This window comes from Kryptolebias marmoratus, linkage group LG5, assembly GCF_001649575.2.
Source record: "Kryptolebias marmoratus isolate JLee-2015 linkage group LG5, ASM164957v2, whole genome shotgun sequence".
NCBI classification, from domain to species: domain Eukaryota; kingdom Metazoa; phylum Chordata; class Actinopteri; order Cyprinodontiformes; family Rivulidae; genus Kryptolebias; species Kryptolebias marmoratus.
Window position 1 is genome coordinate 4388195 of NC_051434.1, and position 18242 is coordinate 4406436.

At 37.7% G+C, this 18242-nt stretch overlaps 2 protein-coding genes across 5 annotated transcripts; one reads left to right on the top strand and one right to left on the bottom strand.

Annotated features, from left to right (window-relative positions):
* Positions 1–150: 150 nt before the first annotated feature.
* Positions 151–6711, top strand: lgals17 (galectin 17). 3 transcript variants are annotated; one of them, XM_017441429.3, is made up of 7 exons: positions 151–279; positions 734–777; positions 1720–2085; positions 2490–2580; positions 3726–3904; positions 4161–4211; positions 4505–6711. In XM_017441429.3, the coding sequence occupies exons 1-7, from the start codon at positions 263–265 to the stop codon at positions 4585–4587; spliced, it is 831 nt and encodes a 276-aa protein (XP_017296918.1). In that variant the 5' UTR covers positions 151–262; the 3' UTR covers positions 4588–6711. The 3 variants fall into 3 exon arrangements, with proteins under 3 accessions (XP_017296918.1, XP_037831636.1, XP_037831637.1); XM_037975708.1 differs by lacking the exon at positions 151–279 and having other exon boundaries at positions 286–777; XM_037975709.1 differs by lacking the exons at positions 151–279; positions 4161–4211 and having other exon boundaries at positions 286–777.
* Positions 5972–18209, bottom strand: vps52 (VPS52 subunit of GARP complex). 2 transcript variants are annotated; one of them, XM_017441426.3, is made up of 20 exons: positions 17976–18207; positions 17597–17678; positions 17338–17390; positions 17039–17114; positions 16758–16825; positions 16432–16607; positions 15953–16103; positions 15544–15644; positions 15318–15450; positions 15088–15145; positions 14502–14635; positions 13850–14005; positions 13180–13298; positions 12576–12699; positions 12181–12276; positions 11810–11917; positions 11591–11656; positions 10551–10662; positions 9107–9225; positions 5972–8087 (listed from the first exon to the last, which is right to left on the bottom strand). In XM_017441426.3, exons 1-20 carry the CDS (start codon positions 18069–18071, stop codon positions 7941–7943), a joined length of 2175 nt encoding a protein of 724 aa, XP_017296915.1. In that variant the 5' UTR covers positions 18072–18207; the 3' UTR covers positions 5972–7940. The 2 variants fall into 2 exon arrangements, with proteins under 2 accessions (XP_017296915.1, XP_017296916.1); XM_017441427.3 differs by having other exon boundaries at positions 7941–8087; positions 17597–17675; positions 17976–18209.
* Positions 18210–18242: the final 33 nt, after the last annotated feature.

Consider the following 18242-nt stretch of genomic DNA (forward strand, 5'->3'; position numbering starts at 1 on the left):
TTGTTTGAAAACAAAACAAAACAAAAAATTAACAAATTAGAAACCGAAGAAGTGGGAACAACACACACACACACACACAAAAACAGAGGTTTACCGTTTTTGGTGCTTTTATTGTGAAGGCGCATAATACAGGAAGTTGAGGCTTTAGTTGAATGATATCAGCTGAAGTAAACACACTCACACTCACTCAGACTCACACACACTCACAGGGGTGCAAGAGGACAGAGACGAAGAGAGAACTGAGCTTCCAATAAGTGACACGATGAAAACACGACTATGGTAAGAACATATCTTTTATTTTTGCGCCTGATTCTGCAGCAGTTTCGTTTTTCATGAAACTAAACAGATCCTCTTCATCCTCTTCATCAGGACTTTCTGCTGGGAGCCAGTTGGTTTCATTTCTCCAACATGACTCCTGATTATTATTTCAAATTGGAGCCCAACACCAAGTCCCTTCCCGCCCCACCCCAAACCCCTGTTTGATTTTATGTGCAGGAAAAGCTAAAACTACAGCAAGTTTTATAAACTTTAGGTCAAACAAATACTCACTGAAAATTAAATTAGACAGTCTGTTTATTTTTTTTACTTATTTATTAAAACATGTACTGGTAAAGGGATAACGACAAATGTATCCCACAAATTATACCCTGAAAATTAGCACAAATTGCAGCATTTATTTATATTTAATGTGGTGTTTTTCCCCTTGTGTGTTTGTAATTTATTTCCTTTTTAGGCTTTTCATACTTCTGCAGTGTTTCCTTGCTGGATGTTTAGTTGGTGAGTATTTCTGTTATCAGTGATTTTATTTAAATGATTAATTTCCGTCCTTCCAGTCAGTGATCAGGTTAAACTTCAGCTGTTCTCAAACTTTCTGGAATAATTAAGAGAAGGACTATAAGTTCTTGAACGTCCACTTGGAGGAGAAAAGCAAGAGGAAATGTTTTTATTTTTGCTTCTCTGTCCAAATGAAGCCCATTTTCATCTCTCTGAAGAAAAATAAAGGATATTCTAGGTCATAATTATAGGATATTATCTCAAAATCATGTCTTAGTATCTTATATTTATGTGATACCATCTTAAAATTGCAAATTAGGATCCTTTAATTATGAAATGCATCATAATTCTGAGATGCTAAGTCATAATTTTTAAGTACTATTTAAAAAATATGACTTAGAAAATTTTGAAAGAGTCAAACTTAGTGGAAATAGGTTTCAGTAGTTTTCTAAAAACCAAAAAATACTAATAAGGAACAGAACAAAACACAATAAAGAAAGAACTACAAATTAGCTACACACAGTGAACGCTACTAAAACTGAACAATGTTAACATTTTTAGGTCCAGATAGCAAATATTTAATGATTTCAGCTTCTCAAATATCAGGAGTAGCTTTTTGAAAACATTTTACCAAGTCAAACAAATGGTAAATACTCAGAGTAGTCACCAGCATCAACAGTAAATGTCACAAATAGTCACAAGTAAAAGAGTTAAACAGGTTACTTCAGCAGTAAGAGCTGCTTTTTGATAATCTTATTTATGACTGTTTTACAAAAAATACTGAAAATAGAGCTTAAACAGGAGTAATAACCCAACTTGGATCTAAATAAATGCATGTTATTATCTTTTTATGTTGTAACAACAGCTGTAATGAAAGAAGTGTTGAAACTTGTCTCATAAAAAGACATTTGAGCAGATGAAGACGTATCCCCGTCGTTTTTTCAGACGACTCTGCTCTGCCCTCTGGCGCCCTCCCCCTCTCCATCATGTCCACGGTGGGGAGCCAGGCAGTGCTTCCCTGCAGCTGGAAGTCCAGCCAGGCCGGGGCGGGCCCTTCGGACTGCCACGTCCAGTGGGTGTCTACGCCGGTTACCGTCTTCGAGCGGCACGGCGAGGACAGGTGGCAGGCGGAGGAGTACCGCGGCCGGCTGGAGGTGCCTCAGGAGAAGCTCGGCTCCGGGGATTGTTCTCTGATCATCAACGACGTTCAGATTGAAGACACGGGGCGATACGAGAGCTTCGTGGTGGTGGACGACGCGAGGTCCAAGAAGGTCCGGGTCCCGGTTCAGAGCGTCAAGCTGATTGTGACCGGTGAGGATAACTTCTCAGTCCTTCCTTTCTTAGTGTTTCTCATTTTAAATCACATTAAAGATAAATGTTTCACATTTCTAAACTGTTTTTTCTATTTTCTCATCCCAGCATATTTTGACTCTACAGTTTTCATCTCTTTAATCAAACCTCCTTCATTAGATTATTCTTATCATTTCTGTTTTGTCCTTCTCATTTTTATTTCCCTCATGAGTTTCCTCATCTCCCGTCCTTGTGGCTTATTTACTCTATTGATTTATTCCCTTCTATTTAAATACTTTTTAACTCCTCTCACCAAAGGGTTTGCTTTTTTTTTGAACGTTTCATATTAAAGCACAGTCCCTGTTCAAACTGTCGTTTCCCTCTCACGCAGTGTTTACTGATTCCTGCTTCTTTATTCCTTTCAGACAATAAATCCTGGGATTCACGTCATCCGGGTGAAGACTTTGTTTTGGAGCTCCGCACACGCCGCTCTTTTACAGTCGTCTTCCAGAGAAGGTAAACCGCTCATCTTCAAAATATCGATTTAATAAAACTAACAATTAAAAATGAAAACTACCACTTTTTAAAATTTGAAACCACCTATGAGCTGAGACATTAGTGGAGCCTTCCTGGCTTTTATTTTGTTTTTATATTCTTCTCTTTCACCCCTTGTGTGTGTTCTCTGTCTCTCCTCCTCCTTTCATGCTTCTAATCTGCAGGTTTTTCCTCCCAAAGGGCATTTAGAAAGAATAAAAATGCACCTTTTTCTCTAAAAACAACATCAAGTTTTGACTCACTTACACAGCAGAACTCTCCAATGTCTAAACGTAAAATTAAACCCTTATTTCTGCCGTTCAGGATGAGGATACTGCATCAGAATCTGTATTTTGGAAACAGGTTAAGCTAATCCATTGTTGGGACATATAATTTAAATGTTTTTGTTGGCCTTTTGGTTTTGTTTTGTTATAAACGGCACATCAGACACGGTGACGAGGACGTGCCTTCAAAAACATTTTCATAATTCAGGGGAATTCTGGCATAACTAGGATAATAATAATAATAAATGTGTCAAAGCTGTTTGAAACGTGTGTTCATGACACACGATGGCTGACATCATGCTTGAAGCATGTGGTGATATTACAGCACAAGAGCTGTAAAATAGGCTGAGTTAAAGCAGTTTCTGTGTTTTCTAAGGTAATTCAGGCTGTAGCGGCCATCTTGAACAATAAGTTGTAAACAAACCCCAAGAGTAGAATCTGTCCAGTGGTTTATGAGATATTTTGCTAACAGCCATACACAGCTGATGGTTGATAGGTAGGTTTTAAAATCAGATTTCTCTTAACCAGTTAGTGCTTGTTTATCTGTTGGGGATCAGTCTCAGCTGCTACCACGCCACATTTAGGTTCAATATATGGAAAACTAACAGAGTTACAGCCTGCTTTGTGTTCGCTAAGCTCACTTAGCTGTGGCGGCCATCTTGTATCAGTTGTAGATGTTCCTCCGATGATTAGTTTCTGAGAGTTTCAATGAAACTCCCTCAGTGGTTCATGAGATATTTTGCTAACACTACAGATGCTTCCACTTGCTCTCCTTCAACAAACAGACACCAGTTTCCTGATTTATGTTTTAAAGAGCTTTTTTTTGTTTGTTTCTCTCCGCAGGAACAGCTCCGAGTGGCTGGACCTCTGGGAGAGGGGGGATAAAAACAGCGAGCGTCTGGAGAAACACCCTCTGCTCGAGCAGTTAACCGTAAAGAAGCTGATGAGTTCCGATGAAGGAACGTACAAAGTTCTGGACGAAAACGGTTACGCTGTCAGCACCGTGCAGCTCTCTGTCACAGGTGAGAAAACAGATCAATGAAATGTTACACAAGTTGTTTTTCTTATTCTGGCTCGTTAAAATGTACGATCAGTAAGTTAAAGACATCAGAATGAGTCGTACAGCTTCAAATAACTAAATCAGTTCATATCAAATAGACTGGACACGTTATTTGAGTATAAAAAGTGTTTTTCTGCATGTATTCTCCTTTAAGTAGGATTTAATATGCATCATTTCTTATTTACATCATCATCTTCACATCTAATTCTGCCCCACAGAAAACTCCCCAACCTTCAGAGCCCGACAACAACAGGAAAAAGTACCAAAAGGTGAAAATGCATGATTTAAAACAAACAAAAAAGAAATCATAACTGCAAAGTTTTTATTTTAAACTTAGATTTAAGACCAAAACACTTTTTGTACCCAAATAAATACATTTTATTTAAATAAAACAAATCTGTTATTATAAAGTCAAGTGGAAATGAAAAGCTAACATCAGCTTTTTGCTTGTCTTATTCTCATGTTTTAGTCTCCAAACCCAAATGAAACTGTAAAACTTCAGGTTTGGAGAGGAAAGCACTTGTTTGTATCTGTATTAATCCCCACGCTGATGTCTTTTCAGATGATGCAGCGAAAAGCAGCTGCTCAGCTCTTCTCATCATTTGTGTTTGTGTTTTGAGTTTCCAAACCCTCGGTTTCCACTGAGACAGTTTCTTCTACAGAGTACCTGTGTATCAAGCAACGTGCACTTTATGACCGTGGACTCAGCTGATTGTAACGTGTGGAATCATTTAATGTTTTTATAGATCTGATATTGGTCACTACAAAAACAGAAAACAGACTCTTGGTTGACACTTTTTGTAGCTCTTTAAATTTCAATAGAAATACATTTCCAGGAATGTTTGAAACCTGCAAATATTCTGCAACAATTTGTCAAAAAACTCCTAATTTACTTTTAAATCTGCAGATTTGAGTTGCAGGAAATAACGGGTGCAGCTTTGGAAGAATGACTGATTCCTTAGATTTACAGAAACCTTTTGAGCCTCATGACAAACAGTAGAGATGGTCTTTGTGCTGTTTTAATGGCTCACAAATGACTTCTGATAAATATGAGCAGCTTCATTACCAAAAAAAATACACACACTCATCAGTTTTTACACTCATTGTATAGTAAGATACGGAGCCCAGCTCGTGCCGTGTGTGTGTGGAGGGATGTTCCTTCAGTTTATTAAACTGATCACAGGTTTGTAACATCTGTGCTCTTAGTTTGATTAAATTGTGCCCCCAAATTAACTAACAGACATTATTTATTTTTGTAAAACAAATAAATGGAGTGTTTTAGGTTCAGCTGCTAAACTTTAGATTCTGTTTGTTGGATCAACGGCTGCTAAACCGACCATCGTTCAGTCAGAAACACCATGTATGTTCAACTAGAAAAGTGTGTGTGTGTGTGTGTGTGTGTGTGTGTGTGTGTATATATATATATATATATATATATACATTGTAACTTATACGTTTGTAACTTTTTGTTGACTCTTTTCTAGTTGAACATACATGTTTCTGACTGAACGATGGTCGGTTTAGCAGCCGTTGATCCTGCAAACAGAATCTGCTAAAGTTTAGCAGCTGAACCTAAAACACTTCATTTACCATTTACCAATAAAAATACTATCTGTTAGTTAATTTGTGGGCACACTTTAATCAAGCCCAGAGCACAGATGTTACAAACCTGTGATCAGTTTAATAAACTGAAGGAACATATTTTTCACACATGTCACCAGCTGGGCTCCATTTATTACAATACAATGAGAGTAAAAAGTGTTTCTAACATCATAGTTTCATGAAAAGGTCTTCGTGGTGTATTGTTTGGTAATGAAGCAGTCGTGTATCTGTTCAGAAGGAGTTCAGCTCTGTAAACCAGAACAATCTTTGTCTGTCGTGGATTTAAATCCGAGGAGTCAATCATTGGTCTTACTGCTGCGAGTATTTCCTGCAACCCAATCTGTCTGTTTAGGATTTGCAGAAACATCCAACTGAAAGCATCTCTGTAAAAAACTTTGTCCCAGTGTTGGATTTTTGCTGTTCAAGAACATGTAGTTATTCTTATTGATGACAGTTTATCGTTTTTAAGTCATCTGAAAATAATTGATCAGGCATTCAGTTGAACTGTTGATAAATCTTTGTGAGTTTTGCTTCCTGAGCAGTTGTTACCTGGTTGTTGCGGTTTGAATTTCTTTGAGCCATTGTTCAGTTTTTCTGCCCTTATTTAAATTGTCTACAGCAACTTTTTTTTTCCAAGTTTAGCTTTAAATGCATAAAAATGTGACTAATTCTCTTCGCTGATGTAAAGTTCATATGGTAGGTGCAAACAGAGGGAGCTCTTTATCTCTACATTTAAATCTGATTTACTTTTTACTTGTAAAACACAAATAAGTAATCAATTAACATCATTTAACAAATATTCAGCCAGGTTTATTCTGTAGAAAAAAAAAAATTGGCAACACTATGGCGCATGAATAAAAAAATAAACAAATGATTAACAAAACTAACAGGTTTCCTTAAAACAGTAAATTTAACAGCCATCCAAGCAAATATATTAAATGTTTTTATTATTCTGAAAATGACAGGACAGAAAAGATTTGCCTTTTAGACATCAGTGCAATCTATTTGACTCAATGTGTGTAAAACTTTAAAAACTTCCCAAAGCAGTTGTTTAGTTAATTGATCCACATAAATATAAGTTTTAAGCCTTATCTGAGACAAAAAAAAACCTAAACTAAAAGTTGATTGTGTGGAATAATTTATTATAGCTCCACCTGATGTTGAATATTTGGTAGCAGAGATATTTTTTGGTGTAAAAAACATTTTATTTAAATAATTTAATAAAGAGTTCAATCAAAACAAGTGAACACAAATGTGCTGTTTTTCAATTATTTCCATTTTAATTCCATAGAATGTTATTTTACACAGGAATGACTTCATTAATGAATTTTCACAAAGAAATACAACACAATGAACTCCGTACAGCTGGCACAGATTACCTGGAATCACTCGCTCCATCACTTTGTTTCACATTAAAGGAGTGCAGCTTTTAAACCAGCATCTTCCTTTTTGTCCACAATATCAGTAAATGTTATTCTTCTATGATAAAGAGCTTCACTGCTAAATCAAACAACCATTCTGCCTCAAGCTTTCAGCAGAGGATGATGGATCTGCTCAAACCTCCTCTCTGATCAGAAACTGCAAAGATCTGTTTCTTTTTTTATTATTAGTGGTTTTCCCCTAAAGGTTAATGGTTTCTGCGGGAAACAAGCTCAAAGAGGAAACGTCCAAACAAAGAAAGGAAGTCCGTCTGAAATGCTGGTGGATGGTTTGAACTGAAACACTGAATTTGTTGACAAAAAGAAAAATGGCCGCCTTTAATGGTCGGTGTCGCCTCTTCTGCTGAGTTCAGGGTTTCAAGTAGTCTGCAGGAGCTTCTGTCTCATTAGAGCAGTGATATAAATCATAAACACGCATGTTTCCTTCAGCTAAAAACGAGAGACAACACTTTCACGTACAAATACACATCCCAAATCTGAGGAGTTGCTGTTACAGGAAAGTTCTTTCAGTGTTTCCTGTTGCCTTTTGCTCAAGAAGTGGACTTTATTAATTTGTGAGGAAAATATACAATCAGATTTTATTTATCTCAAATGTGATCTAATAAGTTAAACCTCCTGGTTGAAGTAACAGGATACTGGAAAGTGATTTTCATGCAAGCACCTCTAACAAACATTAAAGTCCGGTGGCTCCATGTGAGGAAGCCTTCCTTCCAGCTCGTATTTACTCTGTGACCGTTTGGTCATGTTCAGAGGAACAACTTGTCACAGTAAAGTGATTCCAGTTTTGTTTCATAGATAAACAGATCTAATATGGAAGCCACCTCCTCACTAACCCGTCATACAACTTTTTCCACAACTCGTGGAGGAAAATTGTTTTTCGAGCTGATGAGTCTGAAGGAGGCAAGCTCAGGGAGGAGGGGGATCATCTTTTCCAGGTTTCACTTCAGAGTCTCGTCGTTAGAAGTTGGGTTTGTGCTTCTTGACCTCGACCATGAGGTGGTGGAGGTTGATGAGCTCGGAGCGGACGGCCAGGCTGCGGAACGTCGGCTGGTTCAGGATCTTGTGAAAGCCGTGATAGTATTGGATGAGTTGAGTCAGGGCGCCCTGCAGAGCCAAGTTAAAAAAACCAGAGTTGCGATATGACTGTGCATCCCTCACCTCCACCTACAGGAAGGTGGAAGACGCTTCGTGTTCGTCTCGAAGGCCTAAATGTTCTGCATCCCTGCTTCAGGGGAAACCGCTCAAAGAACAGGATGTACGTAAAGAATAAAAAAAAAAAAAAAACCTGCACACGTTGCTTTTCCTAAAACCATTCGTGACAAATTTATTTATAATGTGCATTTTGTTTTTTTATTTTGAAAACAGCTCCATCAAAACCATCATCTTCCTGTAACACATTTTAATATAAAATAAGTAACAGTAAAATGAGGCTGTTTATTCCTTGTAGAAGTGAATTTGTGGCAAATAATTTATAATTTAACCTGTTTTGGGGGCTCACAGTGGCGAAAGTATTGAAGAAAATAATAAAGGCCAACCGTTTCTTACAGGAATGCATATCACCCGCCAGCTTTCAAACCAGTTTTACACTCAGATCATCTTATGTTGAGAAATAAAGATCAAACCTTGAAAATAAAGAGATCTTATATAATCTTGGATGAGCTGTTGGCGCTCTGAGTTTGAGTTGTGAATGACTTTCAGCAGACTAAAGTTAACTGGATGTACATCTAAATGTTTCGTTAAAATCTATCCGGTGGTTCATGATATTTTGCTAACAGTACAGAAACATTACCTCTCCATCCTTGCCTTCGGCTAATAAAAAATAAAAAAGCCTGTGTGTTTTTTTGTTATCTTCTAGTCAAGTTGTTCTTTTATTTAGTGAAATTATTCCTTCTGGGAGTGTCTTTGTGTTGACATGAAGTTTTATAAGAGCTGAGAAAACTTTGTTTTGTTCGTCATCTTTCTCTGTCCTCCATCAGTTATTGTCCCAACAGGAAATACTCTAGGCTCTACTAGGCTTTTATTCTGACATGATTCAGTGCCGGAGAGGGATTATGTGAAGGTTGCAGCAGAGGAAACAGACTGAGGTGTGTGTTTGTGCCACACACACCTGCTGACTGACTCACCTGTATGATGCTGGTCCCGTTTTTGAAGTTGGTGAAGGACCTCATGACGTCTTGACTCATCGACTCCACCGACTGCTTCCACGTACCGGAAAACCCTCGAACCAGCTGAGTGATGCGAGCTGCAAACACACACACACACACACACACACACATATATATTTAATGTATAGTCACAGGTCTTGCAGTGAACAGAACACACCCTCAGTTCAGTTTAGTTTAGACCTTTGTTCTGATTCACATCGTGCTTTTCTCTGTTTCCTGGGGGCTTTTATATGGAGGAAAAAGAAACAGTAGGTGTGAAGTGGTGATGGTGGTGGTGTGTGTGTGGGGGGGGGGGACACATACGAAAGAAAACGGATGTGTGAAGCTGAAGTGGCGATTCTGTGCATTCGGTCATGCATAATTAAACCTGCAGGGACAGCAGAAAGCCGAAGGAGGAAGTGGCTCAGTGTGCTGTAAAACAAAACTGAAGGGTGAAATGAAACTAAGCTGTGGTTGGATGGTCAGAAATGTTTACTAGAAATAAAGAAACTAACAAACAAGTTATCAATGGCTACTGATTAGAAGATTTCCAATAAAGTAAAACAAACTCTCACTAAACATGAAGCTGTGAATTTCAGAAATAAAGAAATGTTGTTAAACTGCTTTTTCTGTCCAAGGAGCTTAAAGGTCTGAAAAATGTTTAACTTAAGGAGACTTTTAAGACTTTATTTTGAAGACACTGCAGTGTAAACAATATTACTGATGCCTAAACTCAAAAAAGGTTATATTCAGAATAAGAAATGATCAAATTAGACATTCTGTATTGTACTGTGGTCACATTCAGACTACTACAGACATTACAGCTTTATTGGAAGCTCCTTCTCTCAGTGCAAACTCATGGAGACTTAATTATAATTCATAATAAACTCAATTCAAACAGGCTGCACAGAGGAGCAACATCTTGGACTGTGCTCCCAACAAACCTTTACTCTCCTGCTGTTCTTTGCAGATTCCTGAACGTTGCACGTTTTTGCACAAATAAAAAGCACAGTTTGTACAGTTCCACTTTGTATATTTTAGGATCTACATCCATCAGCGTATAGTGTTTCATTTATATTTTTTATTATTGATGCAGTTTTTATTGTGTGCTTCTATTTGCTTTTCACTGTGCTGCTGAAACATTGGAATTTCCCCACTGAGGGACAAATAAAGGATTACAAGATGATTTTACAGGACTGTAAAATTGAGTTTACAAGAAAGTTCAAGGTGAAGTTATTGTGGATATTGTTAAAGTTTTAGCTTCAAGAGCTGTAAAAATCAATGATTTCGTATTTTCCCCTCGGTGTCTCTCAGGTGTCTCCTCACACACAACTTGTGTAAAGTGAAAGGTATTTCTGTTTCTGGGTGGGGCTGCAGGTTCCAGCATGGTTTGCTTCTCTGTCAGCAGCAGCTTGTTTCTCACCTTCCTCATTCTTCAGTCGATCCAGCTGCCCTTTCTCCAGCAGCGCCTCGGCCTCCTTCACAAAGGCGATCATCCCTCCAAAGGGGGGAGACAGGATCTCCTCGATAAACTCCTGGAGGGACGGGATTGAGAGAAAACCTTCAAGTGTCAGTTCTTTTAGGAGAAAGATCAAACTGTTTTGAAGTTGCATCGAGATATGACGAGTTGTTTGGATTAAGCTGTTCTTATAGTTTTAACTTGATCCTCGGTGAACAATGAAATACAATCAATGTAAAAACTCCAACTTTTGGTTGTAAACTCTACATATCAGGGTATAACATTTAAAGAAGCTGACATTTGTTAAACAGGTACATATATAACCATTTATTGCAGAACAACAATAAATAAAACTGTCAGGTTTTAAGGAGGCTTTTCCTTTTTTGTTTAGGCCCCCTACTGGACTCCAGACAAACTGCAACAGCTCCTCTGGCTGTGGTACTCTTACATATTTACTTTTACTCCAGTTTGTTTTGAACTGAAAATTCCTCTTAGAGTTTTAATAAATGCTATATTTAATACAACTACGTCACACAGTTTCTGCTTTTAGGCTTAATTTTAGTTTAGTAAAAAGAAAAATCACATGTTCTAAATCTTAATGTTTTACTGCTCATTTTAAGCCCATGTAAAAAACAATGTTTTTTATTACATGCTGATACCTGAAAAAAGCTGTACTTTAGTTTTTACCATGATTTTAGACATTTTAAAAGACAATATAAGGCATATATATTTTCTACTGCTACAAAGTGACATAAAATGGATAAAATTGTTTAAAAAAATAAAGCTGCCTTAAAATCTCAATCAAAACAGGAGCAACAGTCTTGAGTTACTTTTATAATTTAAACATAAAAAGGCTGATAATTATAAATAAAATGTTAAGCTATATTGATAAATGCTCAAAACCATCATTAAATGAACAGTTCTATAATGTGTTAGTAAAATGTGACACATATTGCTGAAATATCAGAGGAATGTTGAGAGAAGATGATTCTTATTAAAACCACCTGTGTTCTGGCCAGAAGCAGCTGCTGGAATCCTTCCACCTCCTTGCTGTCGTCTGCTGCCCTCTCCTGGACAACAACAGGAAAGACACCCAGCGGATTAGATTAAGGGGGAAATCAAAAATTCTCCTTTTTTCTTTAAAATACCCAAAGCAGACATGAGATGAGAAACATGTCAGTTATATAAGAAAGCATTTTTCTTTCCTTGTTCACCGGACTCACCATGAGAACGCTGAGCATCATGTCATAGTTGTTGATGAGGAAGATGAGTTGGTCTCTTCTGGAGGGAAACTCTGCCGCCATTTTCAGCACAAAGTTTTCTACCTCAGCCTGAAAAAAAATATTATATACACATTTCTAACAAGTCAAACACGTTTGTGAAGGAAAATAATGCAGAAGAAATTAATCACTGAAGTCCAGCTTTTTGTTTTATTGTGAAAATTTATCTTTCACTTCAGTCTATACTTCCTGTTTGGGTCAAAAAGGCAAAAACACAGAAAACTTTTGGGGAACAATAATCACTAAAGGGAGTGGGTAAAGGTGTGTGTGTGTGTGTGTGTGTGTGTGTGTGTGTGTGTGTGTGTGTGTGTTACCTGCAGCTGGCCCAGCAGAGCGTTGGTCCTCTCGTTAGGAAATGTTTGGTTGATGCTGACGATGGCCGAAGAGAACTCAGCGTAACGTCGAGTGATCTGAAATCCCCAAAACACACAAACACTCAGCTGTGTGTGACAAGACACACAATTCTGCAGCAAACCTTTATACACAACAGTTACGGACGTCTGCGGGTGTTTATAGCACATGTACTTATCAAGAGCACACATACAAGCCAATAAACAGAAACAAAATAAAGTAATAAAAACTTTGTGACATTGATTTATTTAAGTTTTCAACAATGTTCTTTATAAAGCCAGTTTGTGAGCAGAAACTGTGCTAGGAGTGATGTTCACTCTGTGTGTGTGTGTGTGTGTGTGTGTGTGTGTGGACATACGTAGTGCGGTCTGGTGTCCAGGACTCCCAGTTTCTGAGGATCTGTGTTTCTGATGCTCTGGATGTTCATCTCCAGAATGAGCTCAAACCTCGGCCACAGCAGCTCCAACACGGCATCCCAGTACCTGAGAGCCACGCAAACCCACAAAAACAACTTTAAAACTCAACTTCTTTTGTTTCTTTTGTGACTTTAGAGACTCCTAATGCAGAAACGATCCTGCTGGTTCAGTCCAGAGAACTGTTTGCTCACTTTATCCTGAACCCAAATCACTGGGTTTTCCTTTAGGATCTGAAGTTCATCTGTTCTCGTGTCTTTCTAAGACTTATTTGAACATTTCTATTCTTATTTTTGTTTCTTAAATGAGAGTTTGATGCTGGTTTAGACTGATTTTGGACGAGGACAAACAGTTTTGTATCCAGAACCTAAAACTCCTTGCTAGTGTGAGATTTTATTTGAAGCAGTCTAGTTTTCAGTCGTTTGTGAGAAAAAAACAACAACTGTGAAAAGACTTCACTTCTGAAATATAACAAGCAGCATTTTCTTTTAAACCAGTGTTATCCTTTACGGGCGATGCTTAAAAGTGATTTTCATCAACAACACTGACTTGTCGAGGGCAGGGATGTTCCTCTTGGCTGTGATGGCTCTGAACCGGAGGATGATGTGGATGCAGAGGAAGATGGCGATGCTGTCGTAGCAGTCTGACACGTAGGTGGACATACTTTTCTGCAGGAGGAGACGAGAGACAGGACAGAGATGATTTAAGAAGCACTAATGTTCCTATTGTTTTGGATAATTAGCAAGTATTTGCTTTGGAGTACAATCATAATTTAAATGATGTTTTCCACTTTTTGTAGTCATTTTTTTAAACATAATTGATTTCATTAGGTCATTAAAGCAAAATGTAAAATCTTGATAAATAAACAAAGAGAGCAGAAGGTTCTGGAGCAGGTTTCCTCTCTATCGTTTGACTCAGAAGCTGAGAATAAAAATCTTCTGCAGCTGTAGGTAAAACCAGATATGGGATTGTGGCTGATGCAGCAAACAAATGATTACTTGATTTAAAAACTGCTGATTGATAGTTTTAGTTTTAAACATTCTCTCATCTTAAACATATTTTATAGTGTCAGGTGCAAAAAATAGTTTGTCTTTGAACTTCCGCTCAAGACTTGATTTGCAAACCTTTTTAGACAAACAGGATCGTGTTAAATAAATCTGCTTTAAGGTGACTTTTTAAACAGGCCTGTGAAGTTCTGGAGAGAAGAAGATGTTTATACCAGGAACATGCTGAGAGTTTTCCCCATGATGCTGTTGAAGAGGTCGAGGGCAGAGTTTCCTATCACCATGAAGAAGTCCGACAGAAAGAGGAACTCTCTGCAGCCGTTGTCCAGCAAAGCATAGTGCTGACTGCGAAACAGCGTCTCATAGGGATACTGAGGAACACAAACACGACATGAAGGAATATTTGGGTTTCTGGCTCTGAATATTTCTTATGTTTTGACTGTTTAAGAACAAGATGTTTACTATTACTAACATTTAGGCATTAAAAGTTCTCAATACCAGATAATACTTTTTACTTTGGGGTAAATCCTGTTTCTGTTTCAAGGTTAACAAACATTGCTGTTAAAATTTAGCCTTTAATAAACTAAGCTATTTCTCTCTGAGTGCATCTCCACAGTATTTAAAGATGGTTAAGCTCATAAAAACATGGTATAAAAGTAAGAAATAAAGCGTTAAAGAGACAGTTTTCTAAAAACACATAGACATATGAACTAATACTGCAGTACATTGATGTGTTGCCAGAGTTACTGATGTCTAGTTTCTAACTTTGTTTCATAAATCATCACATCAGACCCACTGACCCAGTGGGAGACCACTGTCTCTTCGTTGCAACTCTGTCCTTTTATTAAGCTTTTTGAATCGTCTCACCCTGCTGTCTCCTCTCTGAGCTGTGTGTGGAACCAGGATGGGCCCCTCCAGCTCTGCAGGACTCAGTATGGCCCCCCGCTGGCCCAGAGTGAAGATGGTGTTCCTGCTCTTCAAAGACGGCTTGGAGAAGAAACCTGCAGCTGCGAGTCAAGGAGCCTCAAACACTCAGAGGTTTAATCTGTGTTACAGCAGGTCACATGACCAGACTGCTAATTACCTTTACATTTGGTAAAACTTTTAATCTACACTATTAAACTTTTGATTGACAACTGAATAAAAAAACAGGTTCAGAGAAATTAAATAAAAAGCCAGAAAATAAAAATATGAGCATACTTTAATATATGAGCGTATTAAAAAGCCTTCAGTTAAAAACCATCAGCTACAGTGTTGAATGTTGGTTGATGATATAATCTATAGTTGTACTTTGTGTGTGACTTTCAATATTTTAACAATTTGCAAATGTCAACAAGAATATAAACTGAACAAAAGCAGAACAAAAAATCTAATACAAACTGTTAAGTTTTAAAGTGCAACCCTCTCAAATCCAGTCATGGGTGAAAAGACACAAACAGACATTAAAGGATATCTTTCTTGGCTGTATCTTCCACTCCCATCAGGTCATCTTTGTCTGCTACCTCCTCATACTGCAACAGGACAGAGACTTTAACACACTTATATTTCCTTAAAGAGCAAAAGAGCAAAATCTACCACTTGAAAAACTCTGATGTGGTGTCACAAACTTGATATCTGATGGAAAAGGAGAAATAAGCCCAGGCAGGTTGGGACCTTGTTGATTTTAATATTAAATTCACTAACCTGAACCTTCAGAAGCCTGCTGCTGTAGGACTTGAAGTAACTGTAGTAAATCTTGCTCATCGTGTCCACGTACTCATCTCTGATCTCCTTGGCGACAGTTCTCTCATTGGCTAAAAGGAACTGATAGAAGAATCTACAGTGGGACAAACAACAGAACGGATGTCACTTACTATATTTCCTGTATTATTATTATTATTATTATATTTCCTCTATTATATTATATTACCTGTATTTCAGCAGAGTGTTCTGTGGGATCTGATAGTTCGTCATCGGTTTCCTAAAGGAGTAGATCTTCTGAAGAATGAACTCCCTGATCTTTGAAACCGCCTAGAGAGGAGGAAGTTAATGTCTAATGTCAGTGTGTGGACAATTAAACTCCTAACATCTATAATTACACAAATATACATCAGCCTGTCAAAATAAATAACAGAGAGGAAATCAAAAATTTAAGAACAGTTTTAGAGAACTAAGAGTTGTTTATTTTCTGATGGTTACCAGGTGTTCAGAGACGATGTGAAACAAGGTGTGAATTACCAGGTTTAGAGGGACTTGGATGATTTTAAGCTTCATTCCTATAATTTCCTAAAAACAAAACCACAGAAGAACAAGCTTCTGTTTGTCACTAAGTACTTCACCTTGAGTTTGAGGCGATCGACGATGTCCTGGATGTCAGAGCAGGCCAGCGTCTCTCTGAAGCTCAGCTCTTTGGCAAAGTTGATTTTGGAGTTGAGCTCATGAAGCTGCTCCAGAAACTCCTGCTCCGTCACCAGACTGTCCAGGATGATGCTGCAGCAATACAAAAAAAAAATCCCCAAAAAACATTAAAACGCAACACATTAATGCTTCCCTTTTCCTACAGTGATGTTAAAGTGATGGTTTCCTACACAAACTTCTGTTCTGACTGGTTTCTACAATTCTTTAGACACTCAAAACAAATGTCAGAATTTATATATGTATATATATATCTCCATTAAGCAACGCTTTAGCAGCTTATTTTTTTAACTAACAAACATTTACTGCCAAGGAAAAGGTGTTTCAGATCAAGCATCACTCAAATACACACCTCTCAATTCAGTACAGTTTGAGTTTTTCCATTTCCATTTGTTCTACTTACGAGATCATGGATCCAGGCACCACCAGCTCATCCACCAGCTGGCTGAGGTGGCTGCGAACGGCCTGCCTGTTCTTCAGACGGACGTTCATGCTGACTGACTGCTGCTGCAGAGTCTGGATCTCACTGCTGATGGAGGACAGGTCGCTCTGGAAGCCGCTCAGCATGCCCTCCATACGCTGAAAAAAACCCCCCAATTTTACTGATTTTAGTTTTATATCAACAATTTTTATTTTAAAATAGGAGTTGCTTTCAGATAATATAAAAGACTGAAAACAACAAAGTGAACCTAAACTTTTCTCAAAGGTAAATATGAAGAGGTCTCTTACCTCCAATATGGAGTCACAAGCAGTGATCTGGTTGTGTAGAAGAGCAATATTCTGACTCTCTTTAATGTCTAGGAAACAAGAGCTCAGGAAAACTACGGTACACAGATAACTGCTTTATGTAGCCATCTGTAAGTCCTGCCAGCAAAATGCAATCCTTCTTGATTTTAATGTGAAACACAATAAATTATTTTGTTTATTAGTAGTGAATACAACAGCGTCATTTAGTCGTTTGAATAATGAGTTCTAACACAGACATTTAAACTGTGAGCTGAAAAGGATACAGTCTTTAATGGAGGCCTGTTCAATCTTCTGCAGCTCTGTTTCTACCTGCTTGGAGTACTGACGCAGGTCAACGCCCTGAAAACAGACAGGAAGATGCATGACATCACAAATGCAGTGCAGCATAGTTTATACGAAACTGACTTCTAAAGGGTACTATTTGTATTTTTAAAAAATTGAAAAAAAAAATGTATATGTTGCCAAAATTAGATACAACTGACAACTAATCTGAAATAAAGCAACAACAATGTGTGAAAATGTAATTAAATCATAATTGCAGTGTGTGTTATGATGTTTTTACCGTTTTGAGGGCCTCCTTCACAAGATCATCTTCCAGATTAGCCTGGATATGATCTGCAAATGGGTTAAAAAGAAGAAAAAAAAAGTTATTTACAAAATAAATATTGCAGAAACTGCACACCTCATAGTCTTTAAAAGACATGAATTACCCTGTAACACAGATATACTGTTAACAGAGAAACCTTTTTTACAATTATGCAAGAGGTTGTAAACTACAACTTAAAAAAACAAGCCATTATTATAATTAATTGTGCCCTTACTGTCCACTTCATCCAAGATAAATTCATCAGTGGTGATGTCGAGTTCTCCCAGGTTGAGGTTAGCGATGTCTCCTTCAGTCTTCTGGAGGAAAACACACAAGATTTCACAGAAACTATCACTATCACTGGTTACTGGCTCTTCTCCAGCTCTCATGTATACAATATATTGTCTCCTGATCAGTGGCTGTTTAGGAGGAAGAACACAATTAACTTTTAAATTTGCCATGAATTTAAACCGAAAACTGACCATTTAAAGACTGTCTGTGATAAATGACAAGTCAGCTGAGTTCCGACTTTTAGGAATTCTAACCGAATTAACTTGATATCAAACATATTTCTTCCCAACAAAAACTGTCGACCCATAGTGATATAATGTCACCTCGTCTTGTAGATACGCCATGGCGATTTGTGTTGAGTTTTCAGCTGTGTTTACATCAGAACCAGACCCAGCAGAACCCGAAACTGCCTCGGCCATCGCGACGAATTTATGCTAGCGTAAGAAAACACCACAACAAAACAAAAGTTCCACTTCCTGAAACTTACAAAGCGACATTAGTTTTTATAAACAACACAATGCGTGGACATAAATTTATTCTGTGCCAAAGACATATACGCAATTATAAAAAACATAATAATTTGTGACGTA

Bases quoted from the DNA above. Each gene is read 5' to 3' on its own strand.
- lgals17 (XM_037975708.1), top strand. From the start codon at position 627: ATGTATCCCACAAATTATACCCTGAAAATTAGCACAAATTGCAGCATT. The intron at 778-1,719 runs GTGAGTATTTCT...TCGTTTTTTCAG, and splicing joins CCTTGCTGGATGTTTAGTTG to ACGACTCTGCTCTGCCCTCT. The intron at 4,212-4,504 runs GTGAAAATGCAT...ATGTCTTTTCAG, and splicing joins ACAGGAAAAAGTACCAAAAG to ATGATGCAGCGAAAAGCAGC.
- vps52 (XM_017441426.3), bottom strand. From the start codon at position 18,071: ATGGCCGAGGCAGTTTCGGGTTCTGCTGGGTCTGGTTCTGATGTAAAC. The intron at 11,657-11,809 runs GTGAGTCCGGTG...GTTGTTGTCCAG, and splicing joins TGATGCTCAGCGTTCTCATG to GAGAGGGCAGCAGACGACAG. The intron at 9,226-10,550 runs GTGAGAAACAAG...GTGTGTTTGCAG, and splicing joins TCGACTGAAGAATGAGGAAG to CTCGCATCACTCAGCTGGTT.